General features: G+C 42.2%; 1 protein-coding gene across 2 annotated transcripts in view; it reads right to left on the bottom strand.

The window, feature by feature from the left end:
- thsd7ba (thrombospondin, type I, domain containing 7Ba) overlaps positions 1–19,999 on the bottom strand; it is a 166,079-nt gene that overhangs the window by 84,441 nt on the left and 61,639 nt on the right. For both annotated transcript variants that reach the window (XM_037110810.1, XM_037110811.1), the window contains exons 5-7: positions 19,122–19,291; positions 13,266–13,424; positions 2,359–2,559 (exon numbers count right to left, since the gene is read on the bottom strand). In XM_037110810.1, the coding sequence (XP_036966705.1) occupies positions 2,359–2,559; positions 13,266–13,424; positions 19,122–19,291 (530 nt within the window). The remainder of the gene's footprint in view (positions 1–2,358; positions 2,560–13,265; positions 13,425–19,121; positions 19,292–19,999) is intronic.

Here is a 19,999-nt window from a genome sequence, read left to right as displayed (position 1 = left end):
AAATTTTGAATTTTTTTTCAAACTGTTCATATATATGTTTATAATGGGTTGTGAATTTGTGACCAAACAGATTTTACAGACTGGTCTAAATTAAACACTAAACACGGACAAAGCGTCCATCATCTCTCCTTGTGTGGAGTCTGTAAGGAAGGCTTTAGATGTTACGAGTGTGAATGCGCAGACAGACTGCCAATTAGTGGGCTGCCTCTCCCCAAGGTCTACTAAATTGATACGTAAAGCACAACAAAAAAAGTAACCAAAAAGCATATTTTATCTGGAGGAAAATAAAAAATGACCGCGATCAAAAACCGGGGGTCAACGAGATGTTTGCACAAAACATAAGAATCACAGCAACAGACAGACGTTATTCTGTCCACCTAATTATCTATGTTTCCATCTGTCCAACGTTCAATTCATTAAAGGAAGAATAGCAGCAGCAGTTGGTTTTGGTTTGGTTGTCATTAGGAGTAATCAGCGTGTAGATGCTGCGTTTGTATTTGGATAACATGAATTGACACAGTCGGTGTCAAATCCTTGACACTAGGACTGCCAGCATGCCGAAACATCTTTTCTCATTAAAGTTACATTTTATCAGAACTATTCACAACAGAAACCCACAATAAAAAACAAAAAAAGCCATTCTCCAGAAATATGCATTTATCATTTGTTTTGTGCAGATTAGACAGCCAGTGTGTTTTGCAGTAGATCTTGTGGAAGTAAAAAGACACGTAACGACAGTTCCACTTAAAACATTAAAACAGTAACTGCGAGTCTAAATCTGAAACTTCTTTAGTTTCCATACAAACGGTATCATTTGTGAAACTGTGACTCATATTGTCACGCTCAGTGATTCTTTCAGTCCATACCTGTAACACTGCTCTGCCAGCCCGCGGTGTCTTTTTGTGTAAAACAGAGCCCTTTACGGGATTTTTGGCCGTGACACTGTTGTGACTGTGCGAGAAAATAACATGCTTAAATGGAAAGTTCGATAAGCCAATTAAGGAAGGGAACAGTGAACAACTTGTCAACATTCACGAACAATAAATCCGCAGCAGATAATTTCATAAGCCCTTTTTTCTTCAAACTCCACCTAAGCTTGAGTTCTTAGCCGTCCTGTCAAAACTCATTACGCTCTCTCGCCGGCTAATAAATCTGGACCCTCTGCTGCCTTCTTGACAAACATACACATGATCCATTGTGACAGAATAATAAAACACAGGCAAAAAAGAGGGGCGCAATTAGGTTCATAATCTATGGAGATGAGCAATTAATGCTTAGCAGGAAGCTGCGATTCTGATTTTTTAATCAGGCCAATGTTTTCTGTGCCTATAAACTCAGTGATGGACCCTCATGAATAATTCATGCTTAATTAACACTGATGTTCCTATCACCCAATGTGATGATACGACTGAGCACAATGGATCACATTATACCTGATAGTTCATGCGTCACAATGCTGCTGATAACATTACGTGTCTGGACCAACCCTGGCACTGACGGCTCTACTGTGGCACCTTTTTAAACTTACTGAGCTACATGGCTGAAAGAAAAACTCCAGTAGTCATTTCATAGCGTTCATTAGTTGTCAAAAGAATAGTTGAACTTTTCTTGGGAGATTAAACCTTGTTGGTTTTGTGATGAGCTAGATGAGGAGATTGATCCCACAAGTATGATGCTACAGCCGGGGGCTAGCTTAGCATGGCGCAACCTTAGCATAACAAATCGAAACAGAGCAAAAGTGCTGGCTTATTGACTATTAATGTTGGCAATGCACGTTTCCTCTTAATCATGAAAATGTTCAAACTTTTACACTTCTTGAGGCTCAGTTTTGAAATTGAAATTAACCTGCACAAAGCTCTGCTAAAGTTCGGTTTAGGCACAAATAAACTTGGTTTGCACAAGGAAAAGGTTATGTTTTGGCCACAGAAAGACTATTTTTCTGTGGACACAAACACGGCTGAAGATGTCCCGACTTCCCCTCAAAAATATCTGATGGTTTCACGCTTATACATGCTGAAAAAACATCTCAAACTTGGCAGCCGACTCGCCCAGCTATCACACCACCACCACCATCAGCAGAAACATACTGTGACAACATTTTATTCCGGCGGCTGGGCTGCTGTCCAAAAGTAACAAAAAGGATGGTTTCTCATCGTGGTCTTGGCAAGGAAGCGACTAAGCATTTTTACCAAAATGTCCTTTAAGCGTGCTTTAATAGCAGGAGGAAGGTGACATCGAAGTGAAAAAAAAAAAAAAAAATCACCTTGCATTTATTTCCTGGACAAATCTCAGTGGTGTGACTGAAGATTTAAATATTTACGTGAACTGCTTCCTTATGATGCAAATCGAGGACATTACCTTCAGTGCTGACACAGGTCACGTTCTGGACCGCCGTTCCAGGACCACAGGGGCTTTTAGCGGGTACGCATCTTCCTTCTTGTTGGACCTGCCACAGGTAGCAGGCGGGATCCTCACAGGGGACGGACTCTACCAGATGGGGGCAGGTCTCCAGAGGACTGCTGGACTCCCACAACACCTCTCGCCTCCTCTGTCTGAAACCTGACAGAGAAGAGGAAGGTTAGGGAGGGAACAGGGACGGGTTGTCAGCAAAGCTGTTGCTATTCCTGTACAAAAAAAAAAACAAGGCAACAGTTAGCATGTTGTCTCACGTAAAACGTCTCGAGAACCCATCTCAGCCAATTAATAAAAAATGGTATTAAGATGTAGTCTTCACTGGGCATCGACTCTGTGATGAATTATTTAGGTCTTTTATCAACTCTGCTTTTGTCAGCAGCAGCAGCAGCTCCCAACAAGAGCAGCAATGTCTCACTGGTAATATTATAGCTGAATCACGAAAACAGGAGTTTAAAAGAGGCAAGGTTTGTTCTTTCCACGGCTTCTTCCTAATAACATTGTCGTTGATGGAAAATAAATAACTTCGGAATGGTAATACTTTTTGGGTAATGAAAGTGTGCCTGATAGCAGCAAGCTCTAAGCTGAAACAAGTGGTTTTTACTCGTCCGTTAAGTTATTCACCTTTTTTAGCACTGAAGGAGATATCTCATAATGAAGGCACAAGTGGTAGATGAATTTATTAGATTCAATTTCAGTGGCAGGAGCTGTCCACAGGATGATCTATTAAGTGGCTCGGTGCTGAGTGAGACGTAGAGTCCATTTCCACTCACTCCACATGGAAGGTGTTAGGTATGAGGTTGTAAATCAAAGTAGGGGCTTTCTCAAACCACCCCTACACCCTCTCCACCCAATCCACTTCCACCCCATTTGCACGTCCATATGGAGGGTTCGCCACATTAGGTGCAATCCCATACTAATAAGCCCTGAGCCGCAGTTGGTTCTAACCCTCTCATAGTTAGACTGGAGCGATGCTGACTTGCCGATCACGTGCGTCATTCAAATGTAAGTTCTGCGCGACTACCGGAACAAATTACAATGCTGAGCTAAGATAGACATTTTTGTAAAGTGTTGGATATGTGCAAGGGTTGTTTCAAAATCCAAGCATGCTCATAAACATCAATGTGAAAAACAACACAATGTTTGAGAAATTGATAAATGCAGCTTCTGAATGATGCTGATAGATGCCTGCCAAGAGCGAGGTTCCCCCAAAGCTTTCCACTCCCCTACACCTTAATGAAGTCTGCTTCATTCAGCTGTGACTGTGACTATACAACCTGCCGCATAAAGGCACGACCACTTGGCTTGGTTCAGGAATAGATTGTGGTTTGGCTCCCCACCCCAGAAAACATTAGACTCCCCAAGTACCACCATCATGACTGACCTTTAGTCATATCACCTTACTGTTTTATCCCGTTTGCTTCAAACATTTGGAATGGCTCAGAATTTTACTTTAGTTTTTTTAAAAAAATGAAGCAACAAGCCAAACTCACACAAAACCCAGAACTTTTCCCAGTTCATGTTGTGGATTGTCTTGAAAAAAAAAATCATGCTGAAATACTTTTTACTTTTTTTTTTTTTTTTAAAGTTTAGCTCTCAGAGCAAAATTTCAGCATTTCAGTGACTCTATGTATTTGTATTTTGAACCTTACCAATCCATTATTTTTCACCAGATTTGGTAGAAATTTGTCCTGAAAATCCAAGACACCCTCACAAAACTTGGCAATATGTATTCACTGAGGTAGTTGAGTTGAGGAATGGTTACAGTAATCAAATTCCAGTAGTTTTTCACTTTCTTGTAACCAAAGGTTGGGTATGTACTAATGTAGTTTTCAAGAACATCCGTGACATGAATTGTGACGCCCTAGGTGAGTTGGTATGGAAGGATCCATTATATTGTGTGAAGAAACCACAGTGTTGAGGTTATGTCTGTGCTGCCCAGATTTAAGGAAGATAGCATGCTAACCAGCTAGCCTAACCCTGTCGGACATACCGCTTTGTGCCCAGGTGGTTTCAGCTGGCAGATGTAACGTCAGGCCTTCTAGCGACTAAGTGCAATACACAAACGAAAGAAATTCAGAAAATGGGATATACCAAAAGACAAGATTTTGGAATTCATTTTCACTATAAACAGCCAGATTTTACACAAGCTGGGAGTCGTCAGCCCTTCCTGTTCCAACCCTTTTCCCAGAGCCTACCAAGGGATTCCAGCTAATGACCATCACCTGGTTCCTTATCAGCCAGGCGCCTGCCAGCTCTGTATTGCCTGCAAACTCGATTAATCTTGTCAGTGGTACGTTCTGTGCAAAATATCGAGTGTATAACCCATCTAAACATGCTCACACAAAACTCGCATTCCTCCTCATTTAATTTTTGTTTATCTGAAAAAAAAATACTCCTTATTTAATATTCCAAAACAGACACGTAGAATATATCTAAAACACAACAGATAAGACAGATAAGAGGAGCTCATAAATCTCCGCTTGTATCCAATTTCCCTAGTGAGAAGAGAGACAGGGGAAGGTGAGCAACATAATGAGCAATGTGACACGGTGAAGGAGAAGGTGTTTAAAGAAGTGAATAAGTCTGAGTGAATGGGGTCAAGATACAGTAGGAAAACTTTCGCGATGACACCTGTCTCTCCAATTACTGAGTCTCACTGTCCTGTCGCTGCCGCCGCCGCTGCTGCTGCTGCTGCTGCTGTTACTAAATTGGAGGCTACCGGCTGAGGTGTGCTGGCTCCATGCTGGCACCTACAGTACTGAACATCACTGCAGTGGCAGAAATGTGAAAACAGCTCATCAATCTCAATTTTTGTTTACAGCCATTAGTCCCGAGAGGTTAACAGCAGTGCGTAGCAATAGTCTAAATAAAGACCAACAGCGTGAGTTAAATCACACAACCATATCCTTATGTGCTGTACAGTTGTGGGTATGTGAAAGAAAATCATGAATAATTAAAAAGGAAAAAGTGGAAATCCCTCTGAAATCTATTAATTTGCTTTAAAACAGTGCAAATATGCATATTCATTTTTTCTTTAGTAGATTTTAGTTTATCATTTTCCATTTTTCATCATCCTCACGTAAAAAATTCACAATCGGATAATCTTCTCTAGGTCGAACAGGGCAGAAAAAGGCACACGGAGCAACACATAATGAACCCTCGATATGTTTTCTACTCCACTGTAAATGTGAAATACATGTAGAGTAGCCCAAGGGAGCAGCACACATCTGACTTCTGCAGTGATGCAATTTAGATATAATATGATTCAAATGAAGACCCAAGGCCGAGCAGTTAACGTTATCTGATGCGAGACAAAACATTCCTCTGCTCGGCGATTGAGTAAAAGAAAATAATGATTTAATAGTGGCGCGCAAAGATCAGAGTCAGAGGAGTATGTAAGGAATAATGCAACCTGAAATCTGGTCTCTCGTGTGACAGTGTAGCTTCTTCCCTAAGACTACTGTAATTATATTTTCAAGGTGTGTTTGTAATACATTTAAAAGACACCAACCAGGTTAAAACGGAGATTGTCACAGTTACATGGTCTCCTGCGTCAAATAAGAAGAAACATGTATTTACACCTTTACTCCAGTTTACAATCATTTACGCAGTGTGTTAAAATGTATATTGCGTGACCATTAAATATGTGCTGGTTCACCTAAATGAAAAAGTTAGCCTCACCAGTGCAGCCAGGGTGGGAAGTGAGTCTGGAACCATGAAATGTTCAAAAGTCAATGGGCAGTCTGAATTATTATCTATAAGTGTTTCAGCCACGATAGAAGCTAAAGCTACAGGTGCACACATTCCAGCACATGACCACAACATCAAACATAGCATTCAGAATGAGCAGTAAAGACCTTAGTGACTGTAAAATTAGCACTGTCACGGGATGCCACCCTCGCAGCAAGTCAGTTCATGAAATTACCGCCTTACTCGATTGGCCCTGGTCAACTGTAAGTGCTGTTATTGTGAAGCAATAGCACTTAGGAGTAACAAAAGCTCAGCCACAAAGTGTAGACTGCACGTGGAGCATGAAAAAAATCCTCCGTTGCATCACTCACTACAGAGTTTTAAACTGCCTCTGGAAGCACACAAACTGTGCGTCTGGCGCTACACATGATGGATTTTCATGGCCTGGGCAGCAGCACGCAATGCCAAGCATCAGCTGGAGTCCATGGCACAGCACAACTGGACTCCAGTCCAGCGAGAAAAATGTGTTGTTTGGAGAGAAAAGTCATGCTCCACTACTCCGGCAATCGATGGATGGATGAATCAGAAACGCTACCACCTGGAATGCTTGGTGCCAACTGTAAAGTTTGGTGGAGGAGGGACAATAGTCTGGGGCTGTTTGCAAAAGGCCCCTCAGTTCAAGTGAAAGGCCTTCTTACTGCTGCAGGATACAAAGACGTTCCAACTTTATGGCATCAGCTTTTCTGTTCTATCATAACTTGGCCACAAAGTGAGGTCTGTGAATGGCTAGACCATTATGGTTTGGAGTGGTGGATAATTTCAGTATCAGCATTCAATCTGCGCATCCACAACAGTCACAATCGCAGCACGTGCAATGTCAAGAAAAAACAATTCTTTTCATAAGGCAATATATATATTCCAGAGAATCAAATATTGCAACGTCAGTTTTTTTTTTCCCAACATTGTGCAGCACATCGTGGTAGAACTCGACTCGATTACTATGACCTTAATCAATGTGAGTAAGGCCTCGACCTCAAACATCCTCCTTTAACTGAATGGAAACAAATTGGCTTTTTGAATGTTCTGTCCAACAAGTTCATACAGGTGGTTTGGGAAATAAGTATATGTACTGAGCCTGCCTGATAGTATTGTCAAAATCTTACTGTATTTTGCAGGAAAGGATTAGAGATGTAAATGAGCCCAGATGCAGTTCATCAGATTTGCACAGCTGATCTATAAAATCTAAAGCTGCGCCGTCTAAGTCACTTTTTGTGCATGTGTGGAATACAAATGAAGGACTGAAAGTCTTTATTGGCACTGGAATAAATAAATAAAGATCAATAACTAAATAAATGAATAGAGGACGCTTTTCAAAACTGCAATCAAACGATATGCGCAGTAGTTGAAAAGTTGCTTGATGTAGTTGGCTCAACAAAAACATCAGTGGAATGAAAAGACCGTCTGCTATGAGACATCAGTGTGGAAGACTTGTTTGTTCTTTAAACTCTGACGAGATTATTGGCTGTAAACAGATACAAATCTGACAGGCTATCTTAATAACTGGTTCATTTGCGATTCAATCATATGGCACTACAGTGGAGCAGCTATCAGCCATTTGAAGTTAGGAGAAACTACATGTTTAAACCAACCAACCAATCAGCAGAGTAAACCTGAGGGGGTCGTCCCCATGTTCCCACAGCTCAATGGTCCCATAACTCTATGTTCCCACATTTCTAGGAAATTTCCATAAAATAGGTCTTGTGTTCCAACATTTCCCTTCAATTTAAGCCCTATCCTCCCACAAGATGTTTTGGGTTAGGGTTATTGATAATTTATAATTGGCTACCAAACTGGGAGAAAGAGGGATAAAATCTGAAACATATTTATGAAAAAGGAAATGTGGGAACATAGGGCCTAACTTCGAAAAGATTCTTAGAAATGTGGGAGCATAGGCAGGCTCCCAATATGAGCTAGTGTAAGTATGCTTCTGCTGCTTATCTGAAGACAAGTTAAACCTTTATGTTCCTTAATGTTGCAACTTTACATTTCTTTAGGTTTAGTTTTCGATGTGCTTAGGTTAGATTTAGGCAAAAAAAAACAAAAAAAAAAACAAAAAAAAACACTTGGTTAGGGTGAGGAAAAGATCATCGTTCGGCATACTTCTTATGGTCACCGCAAATCCTGCTGGAAAATGTCCACTGGTCTCCTTATAAAAACACGCGGTTCTGTCTGCACAAATGTGGCCCAGTTTTGGCGGCCACAAACACGGCCCATGAGCTCGCCTTTAAGATATTAAGTGGTGTGAGCTTGCAAATGTTGAAAAAAAGGTGGTGGGCCCTTGTCAGAAACATCCAGTGGTTTCACACTTGGTCACCCATCACCTGAAACTCCACCACCAGCAGCTCCACCTCCCTGCTACCCACTTGAGATGATAACCATGTAAATATAATGCTGTGCTGTTTTGTACCAATGCCGATATGGTACATAGCCTATGACACATACACTCTTGTCTGTATTACAGAAACATTTACTGTTGACACTATATCCTGGCGACTGGGCTGTTCAAACAGGAGGCGTGAAAAAGAACGTGGTGTTGCATTGCTGGACTGGTGCTGTCATCCCTGAACATGCCACATTTTGTGTCAAAAACACTCTTTTATACTGATCACATTTTAAGCTATGTCAATTGTCTTCTTATCATCTATGCAAAAACTCAGTGCGAGGAAATTGGAAAGGAAAATGAGGAGGAGAAATCATCTGTTCCCTTGGAGTGGCATCATAGACCACCTTGGTGTTTCCTCATTACTCTGTTTTCCAGGTATTGACAATGTCCTTTGTGCTGGTTTGTGTTAGTAATAAATCAGACACACTGATGAGTGACACTCTGTTTTAAATGACATTGATGACAATGGCAGTGATCTGAAAGAGGCTATGACAGGATGTTAACAACAAATGGCCCTGAATACAATCTAAATAAGTTATTGGCAAATTGTCCAATTACACGATCAACATTCTGACACAATCATTATCAATAAGACAATTACCTAATCAGCTTGGATTCATATCGCGCTCTCTTCAACATTGATCTTTCTCAAAGCTGGACTTTTCATACAATATTCATTTCGTTATGAAAAGGTTTCCCACTGAGAAGACACCTCATCCTCTAATCTCTGGTCTCTATCGACTACTGAGCTCTTCCAATTCCCAGATGACACAGAAAAATGTTCTTCGAGATAAAAAATGGTGGGATCAAAAAGCTATTTCTAGGCTACGGCACCTCCTCCGGTAAATGTCCACGACACTTCAGCAGCAGCTTTTCTTGGGGAGCCACGCTCATTTTACCGCAGCTCTGACACTTGGCAAAAAGGTCCCACATTCTTTCCCTCCACAGGTAGACCTGTCTAACCCCAGGATACCCACTCTACAAATTACATCCCCCGACCGTCTACTGGTGCCAGGCACCAGTTCAGGAGTCTGATCCACAGTGCTGCCCGAGTGTGCTCTCCAAGAGAAAAGAGACTATGGATCGATTGCAGTATTGCCCAGAGCACTTACTGCTACTCACATCCAAACCACAAAAAACAATTTGGTGTGGGCATGCCCCCATGGATATTAATAATTGAAAGGTTTCTTGGTCATACCAGGTTTATTTCAGGGAATCAAGGGCCAACCAGTGATTTCCAGCACCCTGTAACTCAGAAATACACCTTCCTTCAGCTCTGTGATGTCTACTATAGGCATTACTGAAATTCTATAAAGTAACCTTCCATGGCCAATTCATTTTCCCTCATAGCTACAAAATGTGATAGGCCAAGATAACATGAAAAAAAAAAAAAAAACGAAGCAAAAAAGTGAATAGCACATAAAGCTTCTGCGAGGCAATTTGAATTTGTAATTTTCCGGAGAGCAAAGCCGGGGCAGCAGAAGCATCTTGGCTGGCTGGCTCGTCTACCTGAACGCCGGGATCCCGCAAGCCTTTTTCGGAAGGGAACGGATCACAGTTTATTCTGATGTTTTGAAACATAAAGGCTAAGTGCACATTCAATAGGAGAGATTCTGTGCAGCTCAAGGACCACGGGCGAACGACTTGGATCATAACAATGCCTACCACTCAATAACTGTTCATTGCTTCGCCGGCAACAAAGCTCGCTGCGAGTGATTTTCTGTTGGTTTCAGACTCGCGTAGCTGCTGCGGGCTGTGGATCTTTATGAATGCCATCAAAAGACAGAATGCCACAAGAGAGCCTGGTGCAAAACAGCGTGTGCTGCTTTTTTTTTTTTTTTTTTTTTTCCTCCACCCCTTGAAATATATTAATGACACTGTCTGAGAGAGCAGCCGGCTCATCCCATAGAGATCCAGCGTTGAAGAGTGTGGGCACTGACCTGAACAATTCCACACTTCACTTGCTCCCCGGGGGGCTTTCATGCACATTTACTAACGGCATGGGGCGAGGTCACGCTGCCCTTTTAGCGCCGCGCCGACACACTACTGGCTCGGCACTGCAAAACACACACTCACACACACCGCCCTGCACCGCACACACAATGCTGAGCCTCCGCGAAGCACTGAGATATGACATGGGTTCACCGGCGAAAAGAGACAAGTACATTCAGACAGCACGAGCTTGCTGAATACTTGAGCACACCTACCGACACACACACATACACACACACCATGCAGAGGCACACACACAGTTAGGAAGCATCCTGTCTGTTGATGCTCCTTTCTACCCTCCCAGGGACTGAGAGCTGAACTACAGGTGTGCTCTCTTTCTGTCTTTTTCTTCTGCTGGTTTATACATGTTGCCACCTTCCTCCGGAGCACGCTTCCTCTCATCAAAAAACAATTTATGATTCAAACACACACCTCTCTCTCTCTCTCTCTCTCTCTCTCCTGCTCTGACAACATCGCTCCCTTGCACCGTCGCTCTCCCTCTTAGCCTCCGTCTGCCTCGATCGCTCCATCTCTCCTTTGGTTTTCAGCGTTGCCAAAAGCAGGACACAGTCCATTGTTTAGGCATTCAAAACACGGCGCCTTGCTAAATTGAAAACATACAAGGTACAAACCAGGTTAATATAAAGCCCCCTTGTTGACCATATTGATGGCACTCGGCTCTTGAGCAACAATAGGCGCGAACAGATGATTGTAAATGTGGCTATCTGCAATAAAACTCAACAGTTAATTGCTTTTGACCGAGTGCTTCTGATTTCAACACCGGCCCATCTGTGCAATTATCAATTTCAATTTGAAATCATATCAGCTTGTTAGATAGCTATCTGTAAAAATCTTTTTTGGATGATTGGTTCAGATGTGTTCATCCCTCTCTCCGTCCATCTGTCAGACATGATTAGGAGAGAACAGTTTTTCGCTTTTCAAGAACGTTGGAAGGATGATATGTGTTTTTTTTCTTTGGCATTTTAAAGAATACCCTGGACTCCTTTAGGGAAGATAGTTACAATTTTCTCAGAGCTACTGTTGTTGTCCAATCTGAAGATGAACCAGCTGGTGATTACTGGTGCAGCGGTCGGTTGTTGCGTCTTTACATTAACACCAGTTGTTTTGCTAGTATCAGCCATCTGGATCATGTTTCAGTAAGAATATTAGTCTTTGGTTGCACATGTAGCACTAACAAACAGCCACCTTTACTCATTTCATATACTAAAATGTAAACTCTGGACCAGTGGCGACAGTCTATGGTCTGTCCAAAAACCACAAGAGTTAAACCCTAAATGAATAAATAAACAACTCAATTGTTAGTAACCGGCATTATAAGGCCATTGACACATTAAGTATTGATTTGGAGGCAGTGGCAGTGCACAGTATTGTGCCTGTATGGGAGGTTTATAGTTGTCATTGCATGATGTGCCAATATGAGTGACGATTGGGGACCTCTTCTCCCAAATTTCTTTCGGGAGCCCCAAACTTGTGCCGTGTTTGCCTCTCCTGGTGTTACGCCTGCGCTCTGGACATCAATGTTCTTCAACAAGAGAAGGGATTAAGTGACAACTGAAGATTATCAGCTTTCCAATACCCTCCTTATATTAATTTCAAATACTTTCACACCCAATTCTGATCGGAAGGTCAGTGGTTCAAGTCCCAGCTCCGGGCTGAGCTGCGCGTCGAAGTGTCCTTGAGCAAGATACTGAACCCCAAATTGCACCTGATGTGTGGTTGGCACCTTGCATGGCGGCCTCTGCCATCAGCGAGGGCCCTGCGATGAGCTGGCGACTTGTCCAAGGAGTACCCTGCCCTCGCCCAGAGACAGCTGGGATTGGCTCCAGCAAAAAAACCTGCGACCCCATAAAAGGGATAAAGCAGCTACAGACAATGGATGGATGGAGTTACAGCACTGAGAATTTCTATGAATGAGACCAATCTGGCTTTACAGAAGCTCACAGATTTTGCAATTTTAAAAGAAATATAAAGCTTTTCCTTGTGCAAAATCTATAAATTTCACTTTCATCGATTTATTATGTCTGTTTTCAAAAATGTCAATCTTCAAGGATTTCAAGTAACTGTGGGAACCCTGGATTGCAAACGTCTTTATCCAGCTCTTGGATGGTGTGTGAAAAGATGAAAATTCAGGCCAATACAATATAATGTAATGTCAGTCACTATAAACCAGGGCTGCCCAAAGTGGGGCCCGGGGACCAAGGTTGGCCCACCATAAGGTTACATGAAGAAAAGAAAATAATGTTTATGCCGCTGGATTTTCTTGTGAGGTGAAAGTGCTCTGTAAATATGTAGGATCTCCAATTATTATGTTTCATAATCTGAGCATGGTGATTTGGGGTCAAGGTATCATTTTGCATCTTAACAATACAATATAGAACTGTTTTGTTCTTTTTTCCTGTGGCCCACTGTTAGATTGTAGTCTTGGCCCTCCAACTGGAAATGTTTGGGCACCCCGGCTATAAATTATATAATTAAATACAAACACACTCCAGTCTTTGGAGCTGAACACGGGTGTTTGAGGTAAATCTGAGCACACAACAAAACCTCTTTGAACAAGCTTGAGCTGTTTTCTTTCCCTTTAACAAACCATGAATGATGGGGAAGTGTTTGAACATGTATTTTAAGACACTGAGCTCTTTTGATTACATTTTGAGAAACCATGCAAAGCTTGTTTCTGCCTCATATCCAATTTACTCCATCGTACCTTTCTTTCCCTGTGGTTCCTTGCAGTTATCGTGTAGGCAGGCACCCCAGGGCGACCACTGGGAGAGCAGGCAGGAGTGCTGGCAAGGGATGGAGCAGTGCTGGACGGCTGAGGGGGGCTCTTCACCGGTGCACAGCCTGGCATTCACAGGCCTGGACACTGAACAAAGACAAGGAACACAGGCAAGGAAATACTTGGTTTAAGTCAATAAACGGGCAGTGGTGGAGTGTATTTCAGTGTGTGTGTGTGCGTGGAAAAAGTATGTTTGAAACAGGAACGCAAGCAAAAATAACTGCTTGATGTTGTGAAAGAGAGCAAGGACGATAAAGTAGCATCACAAGAAGCAGATGTAGTTTCACTCTGAAGTGGGAAGAGAGTGGGTTATACTGTATATTGGTGAAGTCTTAGCTTCAAATTTTGAACAATATGGTGAGAGGCGGCGTAGATTTAGCGGAGCTTATTGTGGAGAAATAAAGGAGGAAATAGAAAGAAGAGAAACAAAATTGCTCGTCGTATCTCAAGCCCGGCTCAGGAGAATATTAAATAGAGGGCAGCGGCCAGCTGAGGGAGTAAACAGCCGCTGAATAGGGAGATATCAAGGCAAGACACGGTATAACCAATTCACCATTAAGCATGGCTGGTATCATTTGTAGATCACAGAGCGCTCAGCCACCTGTAATGGGCTTTGACATTAGTCTCTCACACAGAACAACTGGGTTTTTTTTTTTTTTTTTTTTTACCCGTCCGCAACACAGGGACTTATTCAATCTAATATTCCATTTTGATGCAGCTCCGCACACCATTGAGTGGCAAATTTCCATTTAAATGAGAGCCCGAAGAGGAATCCACTAAAAGTCCATTGTGCATTTTGTCTTCGCCACCAAAAGTAATTTACATGGTGTTTGATTCCCCTTTGTAAAAAAATAAAATAAAATAAAAATGAGATGCTTGCTTAAACGCGTTCGCAAAGTGCGTTTTGCAGATCTGTCCGCTTTGTACGTGTTTGTCAGCTGCGTCACGAGACATCCAGCCGCAGCAAACGTCGCCGAACCCAAGTAGATCTCCATATTGCATAATTCAGACAGCCACATCCGTCTGAATTAGCTTAAGCTGCACGGGTCACGTCAAGGTAAACATTACAGTTGACGTATAGATTTTCTCCCGCCTCACATCTCTTGGTTGAAAGAACTGCCCCCCCATCATTGGTATGCCGCATTCAGCTCGTTGTCCAAACACACCTCTGGGGAGAAGCAAAGCCACCCGGGACTCATCGAGTCGGCAATATAGGAAAACGCGGATGAGCCGAAATTAATATCTTCTTATTAAAATAAATGCTAATTCATTTCACAGGAAGGAGTGCGATTTGCAAAATAGGACCTTATAGTTGAACGCCATTACAAGCTACCCACTGCGCTTAATTAAAAAGATGAATGAAGCACTTGGTTTGCATTCGCTCCTGTTACTTTCTTGCAGTGATTGATTTTAAATAAGCCTTAAACTTTCAATTTGTTTCATTTCCTTTTTTTTTTTCATTGTGAGAACTGTATCACTTTCTTTTTGCCACAGTTCACAAACACTGGTTGCCTTGGTGATTCTGGCACCCACCGAACTCAGCACGCTTCTCCTCGTCTCAGTTCACACCAATGTATCTGCCGAAAAGTAATTAACTTTAGCTTTCACATACAACCTGGAGAACTTGTAGAGCTCTTGGGTTGTTTACACAGATAATCACACTAAATCTTTTTTACATTTTGAGTACAAATATATCTAAGCTGTTGCTTTTCATCTCTGAGCGATACCTACCAACTGTGATTAGAGGATCGTGTCCGCCTCCAGGTTTCTCTCTCTTTTATTCCAAAGCTTTAATGTTTCTTTCCAACGAAACTCCCACGAAAAAGGAAGTGATGAGTTTTGTGATTCTGGCTGCGGAAAGAGGACTTTGTTTGGAATAAAGAAGAAGGGGAAGAGACGGGGTAGCATGCGGAATGAGGTGTTGCTGAACAACGGGGGAAACTTTGAAAACACAATCTTGAAACTTTTGCGGGGCATGGCAAATGTGAAGAGGGTTAGGTCAAAGGTCTACACTGTGAAATATTTATCAGGTGTATATTCTTTGCATTGAGTCAAAAATGGGCAAGTGCAGGAAAAAAAAAAAAGGCAAATGCTTTCCTGAACGCATAGTCAGGAGCTGGAAACAGACACAGTGAAGGCACGAAAACCAGCTGAGTGGATCTGATCAGAGGAGGCCTCGGGGACATGGCTATAGATACAAAATGTTAATCAATTCACTAGAAAAAAATAAAGAATAATCATCAGGTCACTAATTTGCATCCAAAGACAGATATGCTATAAATGAGACCTACATTGTTTTGTTTTGTATTTTTTTTTGTATTTTTTTTGTTATTTTTTGTTATTTTTGTTTATGCATTGACATGCATAATGTTACGCTTCTGCTTCTGGCAGCGTTGACATTGTAATCTTGTGCTCTCATGGAAACAGCTTGGGGACAGGCTTTAATTCCTGCTATTAGGGCTTTAAGTACATATGCTGAAACAGCAAAAACAAGACAGGCTGCAATTCACTGTGTATATTTTTAGCGTGGCGATTATATGGAATATGCATATGCACCATAAGCAGTAAGAGTTCACAGGGAATCTGTTTTTATTTTACCTTTTTCTTAACCAGCGACAATACCGAACAATATCAGTGCTTTGGTTTGATGATCTGTGTTCATTTGTCTCGTCATTTTGGGTTTCATTAGTCATTTGATGCAGTAAAAAGGAGGTCAAATGTCACAATAGGCAGCTGAGCCCTGCCCGCATTTGAGTTGGGCAGGAAACTCGATGCCGTGGCTCACTGCTTGATCAGCACCCACGGAGGCTGAAAAAGAAGAAAGGGTCATTACGTCAACCAATCTTACTGTGGTGCCAGCTGTATTTAAATCCTATGACCTCTGATGAAGAAGTGCCTCCAGGAGATGAAAGACAACACTTCGGAGTCGAGGTTAACCACAGATTTTTTTCAACACGCTGTTAGTCCCTCGATTGTGTAGCACAAGCTATGTATAAGTAATGTATATCAAATACAGAGAGAGTTTCCAAGGCTCAGGAAAAGATTAAAGTTTGATTTTGTTTTGGCTCTCTCCCCTTTTAAGCAACTTTCTTCTTTTCTAACTTTTATTCTCTATATGAACTGACTCCCCTTAACTGAAGCCACCTGTTTACACCTCACTACAGGCTGTTAAATCTGCATGATACCAACATAATGCATAATAAAATGAGCATAAGTCACAGTGGGAAGGATGAGCCGTTCCTTCTCGATGTTCGGAGTAAACAAATTCATCCCCCCCTTTAATACTATACCTGTTTCGCCGCATTTGATTTGATGTGAACACACGCTGCCCAGCGAGCCTGCAACAGTTTCTCCACCTCGTAAAACTGTTTTACTTGTTTTGTGAAAATGCCCATCCCCCCCCCTACAATCCGGGCCAGCCACAATTACACAGATGCTTGTACGATATAATGCAATCCTAGGTGTTCGAGTTACTGTGTCCGCCCCCGCATTAAAGTGATTTAGTCGGTTAGGTTTCCCACACGAACACTAACTGCAGAGGGGAGGCGAGGCTGAAAAAGAAAAAAAAAAGCTAAAGGAATTATACTTTTAAACTTAGTGGCTGTAATGATAACACTCTTCGTGTGCGATGGATAATTCATGTGTGACCTACAGCGGCAGAGATGTTCCATGAAATCTTGTGCTAAGCTAGTTATGATACCGGCGATGACCGATCCTCCTGACGTGCTCGTACATCAACTGTCTGGACTTGGAGCGCATAAACAGCAGGCTCGACAATCATAATAACAACAACAATAATAATGTCTTTTTAAAAAAATGTTTTTACTGTTTTACACATATCGTCTACAGTGCACTCCAACAGGGGCATTTCCATTAAGATGCTAGTGAGATTGGTTGTTATCTGAAAAGGAAATGAGAGTCCTGATTTAACAAAAATTACTGTTACGTGAATGGTAAAAATGTTTTTTTTTTCTCTCTCTCTGCAATTCACAATCATCCTTACACAACTTGCAAATGTTGGACTAATTTATTTCAAACAGTCTGAAGGGTCTGTCCATTTTTTCATTGCCAGTGACGCACTTCTCAACCTGCAGCAGAGTTCACAATAGCTCTTGATTACTTATGAAAGCTGATTAGTTGTAACTTAGTCTTCGGGGTTATTCTGCTCGTAACACTACTTCATGTAGATTTTCCGGCGCAGCGCAGTCACTAAACCTGCCGCCCTTCTAGTTTCTGTCCCACCTCAACTGCTCTCAGCGTGTCTAAGTCCGCCTGACACGAGATGCGAGCGGAGGAGGCGAGCAAGAGACACGAGGAGAGAGGACAGGCATTTAACGAAATGAGACGTCACTGCCTCGGAGAAACATATTCAACAGACATCAGCTCAGCATGGCGTGTGGCGAAGCTGCATCATACGCCCGTTGTTTCGCTGTCGTCTGCTGTTGTGCTTTGTGATCTCTGTCTGATGAGCAAAACGGTGTTTGTGAAAACTTGTGCTCCGATTATGGTGCGACTCACAACGTGGCATAAGGCGACATAAATGACACCAAGGTGAGATGTCATTAAGGACTGTGATCAGAACAGCACCTTAAGAGGGAGAGGAAAGCAACACATTTGAGTCCCGCCTCCACCATGTTTTTTTTCATTTTCCGATTACATGTCACGCCTTTGGAAAGAACTTCTGAAAAGGATACACCTGTGCACCCTCGCTTCTACCCTCCTATGGATCGCCTCCTCTGTCCTTGTTCCTCTCTCCTTAAGAGCATGTTGGAAACTGAGACATCCTTTACTGTGGTGCGCTGAGATTGATTTCAGAGTCACAGGCATGAGGACGGAACGAGCGAAGAGGCGAGATGGCACAAAATAGAGAAACAAAAACAGCTCCTGGCGAAGTCAAGACTCCAGAAAAGGACAGGAAATAAACCCTCTGTACAACCCTAACGTGTTGGCTTTACATTTTGGCTTAATATGGATTCAAAAGAGATATAATGTGTTCAATCAATAAGCTGTAGAGGAGCTACTGTGCTACCTTTTGGACGGACCCAGGTGACCTATTCTGTTTTTTGCATTCTTCTTTTTCTGTTCTTTCCTGCTGAGCAAAGCCAACCGGCTGCTGGCCTTATATAAACCACACAGACATGAGAGTGGTATCTTTTCATCTAACTACCTCGAGAGGAAGGAAAGTAAGAGCATTCCCCCAAATGTCAAACATTGCCAGGAGGTGTGGCACCCCTGCAAAATGAAACACATTCTAGGCAAACAGTTGTTTCGCTGTATGCCGTGAGGAAGGGTATTTCCATTTTCACACTGCCCTGCGAGGCTTTCAGCGCAAAATAAGTGCAAACATTTTATATCAAACTGAGGTAAAATGTATACTGATGCCACACCAAAGTGCTAGTTGTCTGAAACAAACAAACATAAAAAGACAATAAAACCTTTCGAGGTAAAATTGAGCTCTTTCACATAGGGAGTGGTGGATCCACAGCAGCCTCGGCCACAGTGTTCTGTAGCACAGGAAAGCACAGTCCAAATAAAATGATAATCCTCATTGACTGCTTGCACTTTGAACATGCTTCAGCTGCAGCAACACAGCGTGCTCATGATTGTTTTCCTGGTGCGACATAATGCTCTGCTGCTAACCTTAACGTAAATAATTTATGCTCACAGCTTATATGAAAACACACCGCTGAGTTTACTCTGAATTTATTTCTGGTGCATCTCTCGAGTCGCCGCGTGCTTCCAGCGGGCCCCGGGTCAAAGGGGATGAATGCGGATTTTTCTCACCCTCTTTCCTGTGATGTGGTGCTGAGTCATCAGGGACTTGAACGCAGTAGGTCTTCCTGGTCTGGATCCCGCCGCCGCACAGAATACTGATGTTAGCCTGCCGCCGATCCTGCTGGCTCAGTAAAGGGAGGACGCGACACTCTCCCCAGTCAGTGGCCCTCCACACATACCTGGCAGAGAGCAGACAAGCATGTAAAGACATTTGCAGTACAAACAAGGAAATGGCAATCAGATCGTGTCACGACTGAAGACACTGTTTCTTTTAGGATGTCAGCCCAGGATAAATGCAGGCAGTGCAGGTTTCTGCAAACCAACAATATGTTGTACCTCTACGTTTTTTGTTTTTTTTATCCAAATCAGTTTTCTATTTAACGGTGTGATGGTGGTTAGGTTAAGACACATAGACCACTTGCTTAGAGTTAGGAAAATATCATGTATTGGCTTGAAATACCTGCTTTGAGTACCAGAAACACATCCTGAAATGTTCTCATTTCTCAAAAATAGATGTTTTTTTTGTTTTTTTGTTTTTTTTTGCTTTACATTTCTCTATGTTGCATCTTTAAATATCTTTAGGTTTACTTTCTATTTTATTTTGTGACATCACTGTGCTTATTGTCTGGTTTGATTAAGGCGCAAAAACTACTTGGTCAGTGCTGGGAAAAGATCATATTTTGGCTTAAAATACCCCTACAAACACAAATGAAAATGTTCTCAAGGTCCACTTAAAATTGACCAGTGGTGTCATGCTAACAAAAGTTAGAATGCAGTTTAAAAATGCAGTTACTTTGGCAACCTTCTCGCCTCTAAGTCCTCCACCATCCCCTCGTCACAACCGTGTAACGCAAACGAGACGTGACACATTTTGCTGAAATGTCAAT

This window comes from Acanthopagrus latus, chromosome 9 (assembly GCF_904848185.1).
Source record: "Acanthopagrus latus isolate v.2019 chromosome 9, fAcaLat1.1, whole genome shotgun sequence".
Classification (NCBI taxonomy): Eukaryota; Metazoa; Chordata; class Actinopteri; order Spariformes; family Sparidae; genus Acanthopagrus; species Acanthopagrus latus.
This window is presented reverse-complemented; position numbering and strand designations above follow the sequence as displayed.